We start from the raw sequence: 12,973 nt of genomic DNA, 5'->3' as shown, positions 1-12,973 counted from the left end.
ACAGCTCAGGACGGTCAGTGCACACGTGAAGCCCCACCCTCTCCCCGAGAACATATCAACAGCCAGAGGCCAAGCCATCACTTCACTTCTATGAACGCTCACAGCTGGGGAAAGGTCAGGTATAGGGAATCTTCAGAAGGAGTTTGACCCCGTTCCATATGGGTCACGGTTCCTCTCCTTCCCCTGTGGCCGCTCGACAGTGCCAGTATGACTCACCCCCTTACAATGTGTGACATGTACCCAGGTAGCTCTTTCGGCTATTCTCACCGCGAAGGCAGTCACCAGTAGTACTTGGAATGGTCCCTCCCACCGAGGCTGCTTCCAGTTTTTTTCTTCAATGATTGGATCCAGATCCAGTCTCCTGGTTGAATCTCGTGTGCCACCTCCCTCTAATTCTCCTGCTGGGCATAAAACTTTTGACATACGTGTTTGATTAATGAACAACCTCCTCATGTGTCCCACCATACTGCTTTCTATTTCTAATCGCCCTAATTGGGGCATTCTATAGGGTCTACCAAAAACCTTCTCAAATGGAGATAGCCCCTCCCTATCAGGGGTTATTCTAATAGTCATTAACACTATGGGCAGGCATTTTATCCCGTTCATTCCAGTACTTAGGTGTGTTTTCCTTAATCGACCTTTTACCGATCGATTCATGTTCTCGATAAGGCCAGCGCTTTGGGGGTGATAAGAACTATGTTTCTTCATATTTATATCCAATTTCTGACCTATATGCTCAATTACTTCTGGTAATCCAAATCGCGGAATTATCTCCTGACATAATGCTCTAGCCACTGTTTCTGCGTCTGCTGAGGATGTAGGAAACACTTCTACCCATTTGGTATATTTATCAATTATTGTTAAACACCACTTCTTGTTTTCACTCTTAGTTAATTCAATATAGTACACCGTGAGCAAAAGTTTTTAAAATAGTTAGTTATTCCATATGCTACAAAGTGCTGTTTAACCATTCCTACCATCCCCCCTGTTGATACATGGCTTTGCTCATGTATCAATACAGCAGCATATTTAAACAGTGACTTAGGTAAAACAGGTAGATTCCCTTTATGCCAAATACCTCTATCTACAGCTCCCATTCTGACCCATTTAGAAACTTATTTACCCACTATGTTATCTTTGCTCTTCCTGCACCCCCCTCTAACTTCTCTGCTCTCCCACCTTCAAGGTCTCTGCGGTGCGGGGGAGGGCTCCTCTGTATGTTTCTCATGTTTTCCAAATTTGAACTACATGGGAACTACAAACCCATGGACCCTCTTTTAGAAAAAAAATGTCTATGAGCGGCTTTTCTCGAAATTCCTTAATCAATCTATCTTAATCCCAACAATAATCCTAACTCCTCATAGATGTCCTATATTCCTGTTAAATATAATACTATTTAAAAACGTATAATCTAATAGATGCTAACCATATTAAAAATCATTCCTACACTAACAAGCCCTCTCCTTGGGGACCCTCAGTATTCTATCAGACAATAACATGGGTTTAATATGTGTTGCAAAGTGTGGAATAAAACTTTGGTCCTGGAAAACAGAGTAAAGCAGAACAAAGCATTCTTATAACCCATCTGGTCCTCTCAGCTATTCTTATCCAGCATCAGGTGGGCACCATGCCACCCTTCACGACAGGGAGAACAAACATACATGGGTCATCCTCAGTCAGTAAAAAATACAGGAATTAGGGTCAGAAATCCAGTAACCACCATACCGGTATACTTACCAAACCAGTCTCCCAACCAGGGTGTACAGTCAGACTCCTCTACCCCCGCCATGGTCCTCATCTCAGCAGATAGTGCATCAAGTCCATTTAAGGCCCTTAGATATACTACCATCTGGACTGGTGTTATTAGGGATATACGTACAACATTGTTCACTGAACATTTAGTAGACTCCCCCTGACTAGCAAGAAGCATATTCTAAGCAAGTCCATTATGTATAAGACAGCCACAAATTGTCCCTACCATCAAAACCAGTCTCCGTGCCTCATTGATCAATAGCTGAATAGTCTAACATTAATTACCTGAATGGGATTTTTAGCATAGTGGTGACAGGTTTGGTCCAGGGGTGATAGAGGAGTGTGTCTGGCCCCGGTCCGTCTGAGACCTCCGGTTTTGGCAGTACCTTAATAGAAAACACACCCACCGTGTCTGTCCCGGTCCTTTGTAGTCCGGGGGTGCAAGTGCCTGCGTCAGAGAGCTTAATAGTTTTGATGGTTAGTAGGATTTCATCACCTTTACAAAGTTCAACAGTGCTCCCAGGTTTCCCCCATATTATGGAAAGCCTATCCACCTTTGTGGGATCCCCTTTCTCCAGTCCCAAAACTGTCCCAAGTTGGTTATCATACGGACACCCTCCCCTATTACACAGGTAATGTCTCCCGTCTTTTGACACTCCTGTAACCGAGTGTTAAAACCAAACAAAAATATCTCAATTTCTTCCCTGCCCTGTTGGCTCTAAATATGTTACCTTCCACTATTTATTCTCAATGATAAATATGACTTTCTCTCTGTTACAATACCAAATCCCTAATTGCCCATTCAAAAAAACTTCACAGCTAATGTTATAAGACAGAATCCTGAACCACTTTCTCATTTGCGGTTCAAACAGTAATTCTAACCCTCAACCAAAACTGCTTCATTTCTAATGAATTTACCTTAATACTAGTAACTCAATATGACCCCATTCATTATACAAATGACTCTCCCCCGAGGCTGATCAGACCTTGGGAGCCAGTCATGATAAGGTCAAAAGGTCATACCATATTAGGCATAAAGAACCCTTTATCTTTTGAATAGAAATAGTCACCTGTATAATTCAAACCCATAAAAACATCTCATAAGGTTCCATATGTGAGCCTGCCTCTAAAATACCCTTGCACTAAACAAACAGTTCTAACAGTTGTTCCATGTGTATAATTTGCAGACCTTTTTAAAGCTTATCTCTCCCCAAAATTATAATCCCAGGAGGCCTCTAAAGTGAGCCACCTCACCCCTAACTATCATTCCCTAATGCTATTTCGAATCAGAAACTCAATAGGTGAACTATAACTAAACCTAATGATAATTCCCCTTTGACTCAAATCATTAATCATAAGTTTTAAACATCGTCTACGGATATGTTTACTTAAATGACCATGCTACCTTTCGATACAATTAACCCGATAACATTATTATCCAATGAATTACTTTTTCTCTCTGCCGCAAATGTCATACATTTCACAGTGTAAGGAATTCGTAATTTAATCCCCGATATTTAATAAATATGCATTCGCATTCTCTCATGGCTCCTTTAATTTACTTATCTTGGGTAACTTTCATCCGTTCCGGAACAAAGAGTTCTACCTAAACTCGCCAGAAAACACTGTTCAACTAAGTTAAATCAAACCCAAAAATTGACTATAACCAATAACCAAATAAACAAAAACTTTTATCTCAACTTCTGAAAGGTTTACTCGAAGCCTCGATACACACTCTAATAGCCATACAGTTTGCTCCGTTATTGCCAGTTTTCTGGTGACAAAAGTGTCGCGCTAGTGACGTCATCATCAAGCGCTCAATCTGCCAATTCGTAGCGACTTCAAATGAATTGTAAATAATTCTTGTTCGATTAACCAAACCTAATTTTTCACATCTGTTCAAATCCTGAATTATAATTTACCACCCCAACCAATCATCTCCAAATTCGCCAATTTTATAAAAGCTTTTTGATGGGCATAAATCATAATTGTCTCTTTGTTATCATTTAGAATCCATTTTGCTCTAAATACCTGTCTCGTCTTTGACTTAGTATTTTAATTACAACTCTATTCCCAATACGTTATTCACTTGTCTAATTACAACTCAGACCACTGTGATTACCGTGCACTGTCCCTTTAAGATAAGACTTTTCCTTTGTTCCCCGCAATGAGAACGGAAACCAGATCGTTTTTAGAATACGTTACTTTTTTGTTCAAATTCACTGGCGTTACCTTAACCAAACATCAATAATCATAAAAACAATCACAACTTCTTACGATTAAACTATTCTTACCTAATGTATAGTCAAAAGCGTTGCACTATATAGCCCCATTTGAGTGTCTAGCAATTCCGTTGCTTGGCTATAGACACAAATCTGCCCGCCTTTGTAAAATATATATTCCCTATTCCGATTGAGTTCAGTTTTAAATTATAATCAGAGTAAACCCAACCGAACTTCTCAATTTAATTTACCCTAACATTTAACGTACCCTGTTTTTGTGTTAAACTTCTCATGTCAATTGATTCATAAATAGCCATAACGTCCAGGCAGGCTGGAATTGTATTGTATCTCTCCGTTATCCCCTCCATTTAACTTTAGGTAACTCTCTCTCTTCTATGATACATCTATTTAATTACGACTCCCATCGAAATATGAGCGAAATTGTTTCGCCGTTTTTTTTAACGACTTCTTTTATCAGTTATATCTTTTGCAAACACTGGCGACCGTATTTTTCAGGCAAAACATGCAAATAGGTCAATTACGATCTAAAATCAATTTTAGTTAAACGGGAACCGAACCGTGGATTACCGTTGGTGAGACGGCCGCGCTCACCACTCCCCTACCAGCACAATGGATTTTGACTGAGACCTCGCAAATATACCCATTTTCACAGTTAATTGTATTTGTTACTCCGACATCTAGACAACAGAAAATAGCCCAAATTTAAACAGCCAACGTTTTCTCTCAGTTTAGGATTCTCATTAATCTCGCTCCCTTTGTATCTGTTTTAGAAGGGGTTCTAACTTTTCGACATCTAGGCGTCCATCAAAACCATACCTTTTTCCCATTTAGGACAGAAATCTACATTCCTTCTATCTTTCTGTTTCATATAACGGTAATCTTCCGTCTTTGCAGAAAGCAGTTTAGAAGTGTTACTACCCATTATAAATCCTTGCCGTTCTTTTGTAGCTATGGTATCTAATCACTTATCTATGCCTTTCTATATAATTTTAAATTCTATGTGTGTGCAGTTCTATAAATTTGTAATTTACCGTTACTTAGTTACTTCTAGTTACTATCCTGTCTGCCTATGTGTGTGTTCCTTTAAAAATAATCAGTATGTATTTTCCATCTCGGTCGGGTGCGTTTCTCATGATTTAAATTTAGCTCTTTTATGGATATCTTACCAATAGCTTTGACTTTTGAAACAAACATTAGGTCTAGCCTTACAACCATAAACCCAGGGTTTGTAAAGCCCTAGTATTTTCCGGTTGTGTCAGAGGGCTTTTAAAGAACGCTAATAATCGTTATCTCACGCCGCTAATTGTTATATTTCCCTCTCGCATTAGATTTAAGTTACCCTCTCCCCCTTATTCGGCTAAACAATCCTTCCTTTTTTGGCGTAATCTCTCATGATTAAGTTTAGCTCTTTTATGGAAATCTTACCAATAGCTTTGACTTTTGAAACAAACATTAGGTCTAACCTTACAACCATAAACCCAGGGTTTGTAAAGCCCTAGTATTTTCCGGTTGTGTCAGAGGGCTTTTAAAGAACGCTAATAATCGTTATCTCACGCCACTATTTGTTAAACTTCCCTCTCGCCTGGAACTGTCATGTCTAAAGAATGGCTTTTATCTCATTTCTTTAGATTTAAGTTTCCCTCTCCTCCTTATTTGGATATTTCCCGTAGTATTAGTTGAATAGGGACGGTGATCAATACTGCCACTATTCACATGACCAATCCAGTTATCTTGCGCTTGCAGTCAGTCTCTCTACGCCCAGTATTTGTACAAGTTCACCGTCCTATCCCCCAGTACCTATTTTAATATCCCGTCTTAATCTCGGGCGTTTTTACCTCTCATGATTAAGTTTAGTTTATTTACGGTAGTGCACATTACCACAGGTTATTTTCGAACCTGCTTCAGTGTATATCGGTTATACAAAACCCAGTGTATGAAGGTCATACAAACCCTGTGGGAATAGCAAGGCCCCTATTATTGATGATTTCTGAAAATTTCAGAACATCAATTAAAGAGCTCAAATCCCCCCAGAATCGAGAATAAAAAATACTGACCTTATCGCCGACTGGGAAAGCAATGTTCGTTGTATCTAGTCACTCTCTCTGTCCTCTGTGATAATACGCAGGCCTGTTTATGTTTTAACCTCAATTCAGAGGTCAGGTCTTTAGTAAAACGAGTCAAACTCGTCCGTGCACGATTTTCAGCGTATTACCTTCAGATAACAGATAAAGATATTTAGATCCGGCTCGAAGGACCAAATTGATAGAGGAATTTTTAATTCCCTTATGTTTTATTGCCAAAACCAATTAAATTCGCACTCATTTCTAATTCATGATAAGTTGTAAGTTTATCATTTGCATGAATTAGCAAGAGACCAGTCTTAAAAAACAAGTTCAGCATTTATTCTCGATGAGTACTGACCCAAAATACAAAGAACATTACATTTTAAAACTGAAGAAGACATAAAATGACGTCATCAGTTACACCCCCTCTCCCAGTCTTACAATGGCGTAGTATTCGGTCCTGGAGATAGTTTCACTCCCCTCATAAACTACATTCCAACCTGCCTAAAGGATATACTTCTCTCTGCTAATGGAATCCAACCAAAACATTCTTATCTGTTTGAAGTACTATCTTATCTCTGCTTTAAAACTTTCCCAGGAGACACAGACACAATTAATTTCTGCTTACATTTTCAGTAACAGTACAATTAAGAACCCATACTTTTCAAATCATAACATAATAGTATTAGCATGAATGGTTCTAATCATTAAAGTATACATAATTGATCATCTAAACTATATTTTCCTCTATCAATAGGCAAGTCAGTTAAGAACAAATTCTTATTTATAATGATGTTCTACACTGGCCAAACCCGGGACGACAGTTGTGTGCCGCCCTATGAGACTCAGAATCACGGCCGGTTGTGATACAGCCTGGATTCGAACCAGGGTGTCTGTAGTGACTCCTCTAGCACTGACATGCAGTACCTTAGATCACTGTACCACTCGGGAGCCCCATGTATTTTTATTAAGCTCTTTTTTTTTTAATGTTGATTTGCTGGCTGATTTTTCCTTCTTGCACAGTGATGCCAATGAAAATACAGTAAAAGTAGTAGTTTTATTCTTGAATTCTTTCTCCAGGTGGAAAGATTGATACTGTAAACTGAACATGGATAATGGAAGAACATACAGATTTTTAGGACTCTCTCCCCTCTGTACACTTGTACATTGTTTTTCTACGTCTCATAACTACAAAGACTGAAATGTGCATGTACTTCTCTGCTTTGGATGAGAAGCCACACTGGTTTTTAACAATCTGGTCGTTACACTGATGTGGAAACAGGATGGCTGGAGAAAGCTGGCTAATGGTTTTCAGTGGTCTAAAAGAGACAACTGTTGTGTGCCAGACTTTTGACAAGGGGAATAGGGTACAGTTTGGGGAATTCACTTCAGACGATCTAGTAAAGGTTAAAGCCCAGTGAGCTCATTCACCAGTCTATCAGCCAATCTATATCCAGTCCGCGAGGGGGAAATGTAACACAGAGCCCTGAAGACTTCAGCAGTGGTCCAAACGCCTGACTGATATTAAATTCATCATCCAATTACATTTAAGCTAAATCTAATCAATCAAGTGATTTGTGAAATTGGTCAGAGGTTCACCAATTCAATTATTGCTCATTCTTCCAATTTCCTTGTGGTAGGAGTTTCCTCCTGCTTAAACAAACCGTTTATTGATTTAAAATTAATTTGGGTCGTAAATGTCAGCCGAGTAATTTTATTTTGGGCAATGCCGAGGAAAGGGGCGTGAACTACATTACCCATAATGCCCATTAGCCATGACGTTCTCGAGTCCATCCTGCCAGGCATCCAACGGTTGGTTTGTGAACTGCAAAATCCACAAAGAAGAGAGGGAAGCGTCCGCTGCGCCCCTGGGTCGTTTTAAATTTGCCTTTAAAAACATCACCGAAAACTTAAAACAACCGCTAGGTATGGCAGAGGGAGACAACAAAAGCGCCAACCTACTCGTAAGTAACGTTATCCCACTTTCGACTTTGACAAGCTTTTGTTCCTGAATTTAGGTAACGTTAATTAACGTCGTAGTGTTCGCTTGACAACGGCCTTCGAAATGCTAACAATTTAACCAGCTATGCTAACGAAGGAGGATTAGCGAACATGAGAACCGTGCCCAACAAATTCAATCATTAACCTGAGCAAATTAACCAAGCCATACAATACATGGTTTGTTAGACGGCCTATGTATCATTCAACATTATCTACACTAACAATTAACATTATGCGGTCTTAATATCGGCCTTATAGCTAACATTATTGCTCGGCTAACTAGCTGTTCTCGCATGATACGGCTAATTGGTGAAAGGTGTTTTTTGTAGCTAGCTGTGTTTTATTTGGCTGGCTCGCCAACACAGCGGCTGTCCGTAAGGTTATTTTTAATGTGACACGTTCAGCTGACAGGCCGAGAGAGCCCACGTCTGGCTAATTTGGGTCTTGTGACATTTATTTAACATCCCCTTTTGAAATGACCAAATGTGCGCTACCTTAACTATTTGATTAGTCACCGAAAGATGACTACTTATATATTTGGTGTAAAAGTTAGACGATTTACTCTATAATTAAGCATGGTTAGTGACTAGTGTAATTAAGGTAATGAAAACATGGTCAGAAGTGGTCGCTGCTCGGACCGAGGGCAGGTCGGCGATAAATGTGAACGTCGACTGGTAACCTAGATGGTGTAATAACACTGAGCTGTTCTAAGCGAAATCCGGGAAATACAAAAACAAAATTGAGCCTATATATATTAATGAACCTTAAGACTGAATGTCAGTATATACCCTTCCCAGACAAAAGTCTTCAAAGGTTTTCATTGTACAGTTCTGAGGCTAACCTTTCTTAAGTAAATGGTAATGACCGAGAAGACTGTTTGATGGATATATTGGCACGGGTGGGGTTAGGCCCGAGATAAAAATCACATTTTATTGGTCACATACACATGGTTAGCAGATGTTACTGCGACGATAGCGAAATGCTTGTTGTCGAGGGCAGGTGGTGTGCCGCAAATCTCCCCCTGTCAGAGTCAAATACTTGCCATCGAAGGCGGTGTTTGAAGGAATTTATACAACGGGTTAGGAACATGTTAAAATAATGATTGACATATTTTCATTAATCCATCTTGATTAATTTATTCATACAATTTCATCCTTCCACAATGTATAGTCCCGATACAAATAGGCATTTTAACGTCGAAGATTTAGCAGGTGGTAATTTGTAAGGTAGACACAGGCTGGAATGCTGTTTTAACCAATCAGCATTCAGGATTTGATCCGCCCGTTGTATAAATTGCCATAGGAACGGCCCCTTGCAACATTGATTGATTGGGGTTAGAGGAATAGAAAGCCACTGATCTGGAAGATGAAAATGATGAGGGTATCAGTCATCCAAAGCGCAGAAACGCCTCCTAATGTTACCAACTACAAATGCCGAAATATGGACGAGATGCACGGTCACAACAAACTCTAACGTTCTCATTTAATCAACACCTGTTAAGTACAAGCATATTACATTTGTAATCTTATAGAGAACAATCTAATGATTCATTCTGTGATTCATAATGACATGGGCTAAAGAGAACTACTTTACAAGCCCTAAACCAACAATACAGTCTATTACTTGGATGACTGTAGTCTTTGAATTTTTTTTTGGGAGGGCCTTCCTCTGACACAGTGTAACAGTATAACTTTAGACCGTCCCCTCGCCCATACCCGGGCGCGAACCAGGGACCCTCTGCACACATCAACAACAGTCACCCTCGAAGCATCGTTACCCATCGCTCCACAAAAGCCACGGCCCTTGCAGGGCAAGGGGAACTACTACTTCAAGGTCTCAGAGAAAGTGACGTCACTGATTGAAACACTAACTAAGCTAGCCGTTTCACATCCGTTACAATAGCCTAGTATATAGGTCCTGGATGCCAGGAAGCTTGGCTCCAGTGACGTACTGGGCCGTGCGCGCTACCCTCTGTAGCGCCTTACGGTTGGATGCCAAGCAGTTGCCATACTAGGCGGTGATGCAACCGGTCAGCATGCTCTCGATGGTGCAGCTGTAGAACTCTTGAGGATCTGGGGATCCATGCCAAATATTTTCAGTCTCCTGAGGGGGAAAAGGCATTGTTGTGCCCTCTTCAGGACTGTCTTGGTGTGTTTGGACTATGATAGTATGTTGGTGATGTGGGCACCAAGGAACTTGAAGCTCTCAATCTGCTCCACTACAGCCCCGTCGATGTGAATGGGGGCGTGTTCGGTCCTACTTTTCCTGTAGTCCACGATCAGCTCCTTTGTCATGCTCACATTGAGGGAGAGGTTGTTGTCCTGGCACCACACTGCCAGGTCTCTGACCTCCTCCCTATAGGCTCTCATTGTTGTCGGTGATCAGGCCTGCCACTGGTGTGTCGTTAGCAAACTTAATGGTGGTGCTGGAATCGTGCTTGGCCACGCAGTCGTGGGTGAACAGGGAAACCGGGAGGGGACTAAACACGTACCCCTGAGGGGCCCCCGTGTTGAGGATCAACGTGGCAGATGTATTGTTGCCTAGCCTTACAACCTGGGGGTGGCCTGTCAGGAAGTCCAGGATCCAGTTGCAGAGGGAGGTGTTTAGTCCCAGGGTCCTTAGCTTAGTGATGCGCTTCGTGGGCACTATGGTGTTGAGCTGTAGTCAATGAACAAATCAAGTGTTATTTATCACATACACATGGTTAGCAGATGTTAATGCGAGTGTTGCGAAATGCTTGTGCTTCTAGTTCTGACAATGCAGTAATGTCCAACCTAACAATTTCATAACAATTACCTTATACACACAAGTGTAAAGGAATGAATAAGAATATGTACATAAAAATATATATATATATGAATGAGTGATGGTATAGAGTGGCATAGGCAAGATGCAGTAGATGGTATAGAGTACAGTATATACATATGAGATTAGCAATGTATGGTATGTAAACATTATATGATGTGGCATTGTTTAAAGTGGCTAGTGATACATTTATTACATCAATTTTTCCATTATTAAAGTGGCTGGAGTTCAGTCAGTATGTTGGCAGCAGCCACTCAATGTTAGTGATGGCTGTTTACCAGTCTAATGGCCTTGAGATAGAAGCTGTTTTTCAGTCTCTCGGTCCCAGCTTTGATGCACCTGTACTGACCTCGCCTTCTGGATGATAGCGGGGTGAACAGGCTGTGGCTCGGGTGGTTGATGTCCTTGATTATCTTTATGGCCTTCCTGTGACATCGGGTGGTGTAGGTGTCCTGGAGGGCAAGTAGTTTGCCCCCGGTGATGCGTTGTGCAGACCTTACTACCCTCTGGAGAGCCTTACGGTTATGGGCGGAGCAGTTGCTGTACCAGGCGGTGATACAGCCCGACAGGATGCTCTCGATTGTGCATCTATAGAAGTTTGAGTGTTTTTGGTGACAAGCCAAATTTCTTTAGCCTCCTGAAGTTGAAGAGGCACTGCTGCGCCTCCTTCACCACGCTGTGTGTGTGGTTGGACCATTTCAGTTTGTCCTTGATGTGTACACCGAGGAACTTACAACTTTCTACCCTCTCCACTACTGTCCCGTCGATGTGGATAGGGGGGTGCACCCTCTGCTGCTCTCCTTTTGTTTTGTTGACGTTGAGTGTGAGGTTATTTTCCTGAAACCACACTCCGAGGGCCCTCACCTCCTCCCTGTAGGCCGTCTCGTTGTTGGTAATCAAGCCTACCACTGTAGTGTCATCTGCAAACTTGATGATTGAGTTGGAGGCGTGCATGGCCACTCTGTCGTGGGTGAACAGGGAGTACAGGAGGGGGCTGAGAACGCACCCTTGTGGGGCCTCCGTGTTGAGGATCAGCGGGGAGGAGATATTGTTGCCTACCCTCACCACCTGGGGGCGGCCCGTCAGGAAGTCCAGGACCCAGTTGCACGGGGCTGGGTCGAGACCCAGGGTCTCGAGCTTGATGACAAATTTGGAGGGTACTATGGTGTTAAATGCTGAGCTGTAGTCGATAAACAGCATTCTCACGTAGGTATTCCTCTTCTCCAGATGGGTTAGGGCATTGTGCATCATTCTCACATAGGTGTTCCTTTTGTCCAGGTGTGAAAAGGCAGTGTGGAGTGCAATCATCTGTGGATCTGTTGGGGTGTTATGTGAATTGTGGGTCTAGGGTTCCTGGGATGATGGTGTTGTGAGTCTTGACCAGCCTTTCAAAGCACTTCTTGGCTACCTACATGAGCGCTACGGGGTGGTAATCATTTAGGCAGGTAACCTTCGCTTTCTTGGGCACAGGTACTATGGTGGTCTGCTTGAAACGTGTAGCTATTACAGACTCGGGCAGGGAGAGGTTGCAAATGTCAGTGAAGACACTTGTCAGTTGGTCCTTGCATCCTCTGAGTACACACGTCCTGGTAATCCGTCTGGCCTTGTAAAGGTTGACCTGTTTTATAGGTCTTGCTCACATCGGCTACCGAGATGATCACAGTCGTAGCACCCGCTTGAATTTATCTGTTTTTTTATCTGTATTTCACTACATTCTCGAGCAGTGGTTCCCAAACTGAAACTCGGTCCAGGTTCATCAGGTTAATCAGGTTAATCTGGACTGTTTTGAAATTGGGTAGTGCATCAGTTTTTCTATTGTCAGTCATTGCATTTCTTAGAGATATTTATTTTATAACCTTTATTTAACTAGGCATGTCCAGTTAAAGAACAAATTCTTGTTTACAATGACAGCCTACTGGGAACAGTGGGTTAACTGCCTTGTTCAAGGGCAGAACGACATGTTTTTAGCTCGGGGATTCGATCCAGCAACCTTTCAGTTACTGGCCCAACACTCTAACGACTAGGCTACCTGCCGCTTCTAACTAAATGTCCCTTTTTGCTTTTAGATTTTGTGTTAATGTTAATCACTCAAATATCACATGAATACAC

General features: G+C 41.7%; 1 protein-coding gene across 1 annotated transcript in view; it reads left to right on the top strand.

The window, feature by feature from the left end:
• Positions 1 to 7,864: 7,864 nt before the first annotated feature.
• The window catches only part of LOC124022788 (ADP-ribosylation factor-like protein 6-interacting protein 1), a 28,858-nt gene continuing 23,749 nt past the window's right edge, over positions 7,865 to 12,973 (top strand). The window contains exon 1 of the mRNA XM_046337474.1: positions 7,865 to 8,022. Coding sequence (XP_046193430.1) covers positions 7,987 to 8,022 — 36 coding nt within the window. The 5' untranslated portion in view covers positions 7,865 to 7,986. The remainder of the gene's footprint in view (positions 8,023 to 12,973) is intronic.

Source organism: Oncorhynchus gorbuscha, unplaced genomic scaffold (genome assembly GCF_021184085.1).
Source record: "Oncorhynchus gorbuscha isolate QuinsamMale2020 ecotype Even-year unplaced genomic scaffold, OgorEven_v1.0 Un_scaffold_1426, whole genome shotgun sequence".
NCBI lineage: Eukaryota > Metazoa > Chordata > Actinopteri > Salmoniformes > Salmonidae > Oncorhynchus > Oncorhynchus gorbuscha.
The sequence above is the reverse complement of the archived record's forward strand: the minus strand, read 5'-3'. Positions and strand labels throughout refer to the sequence as shown.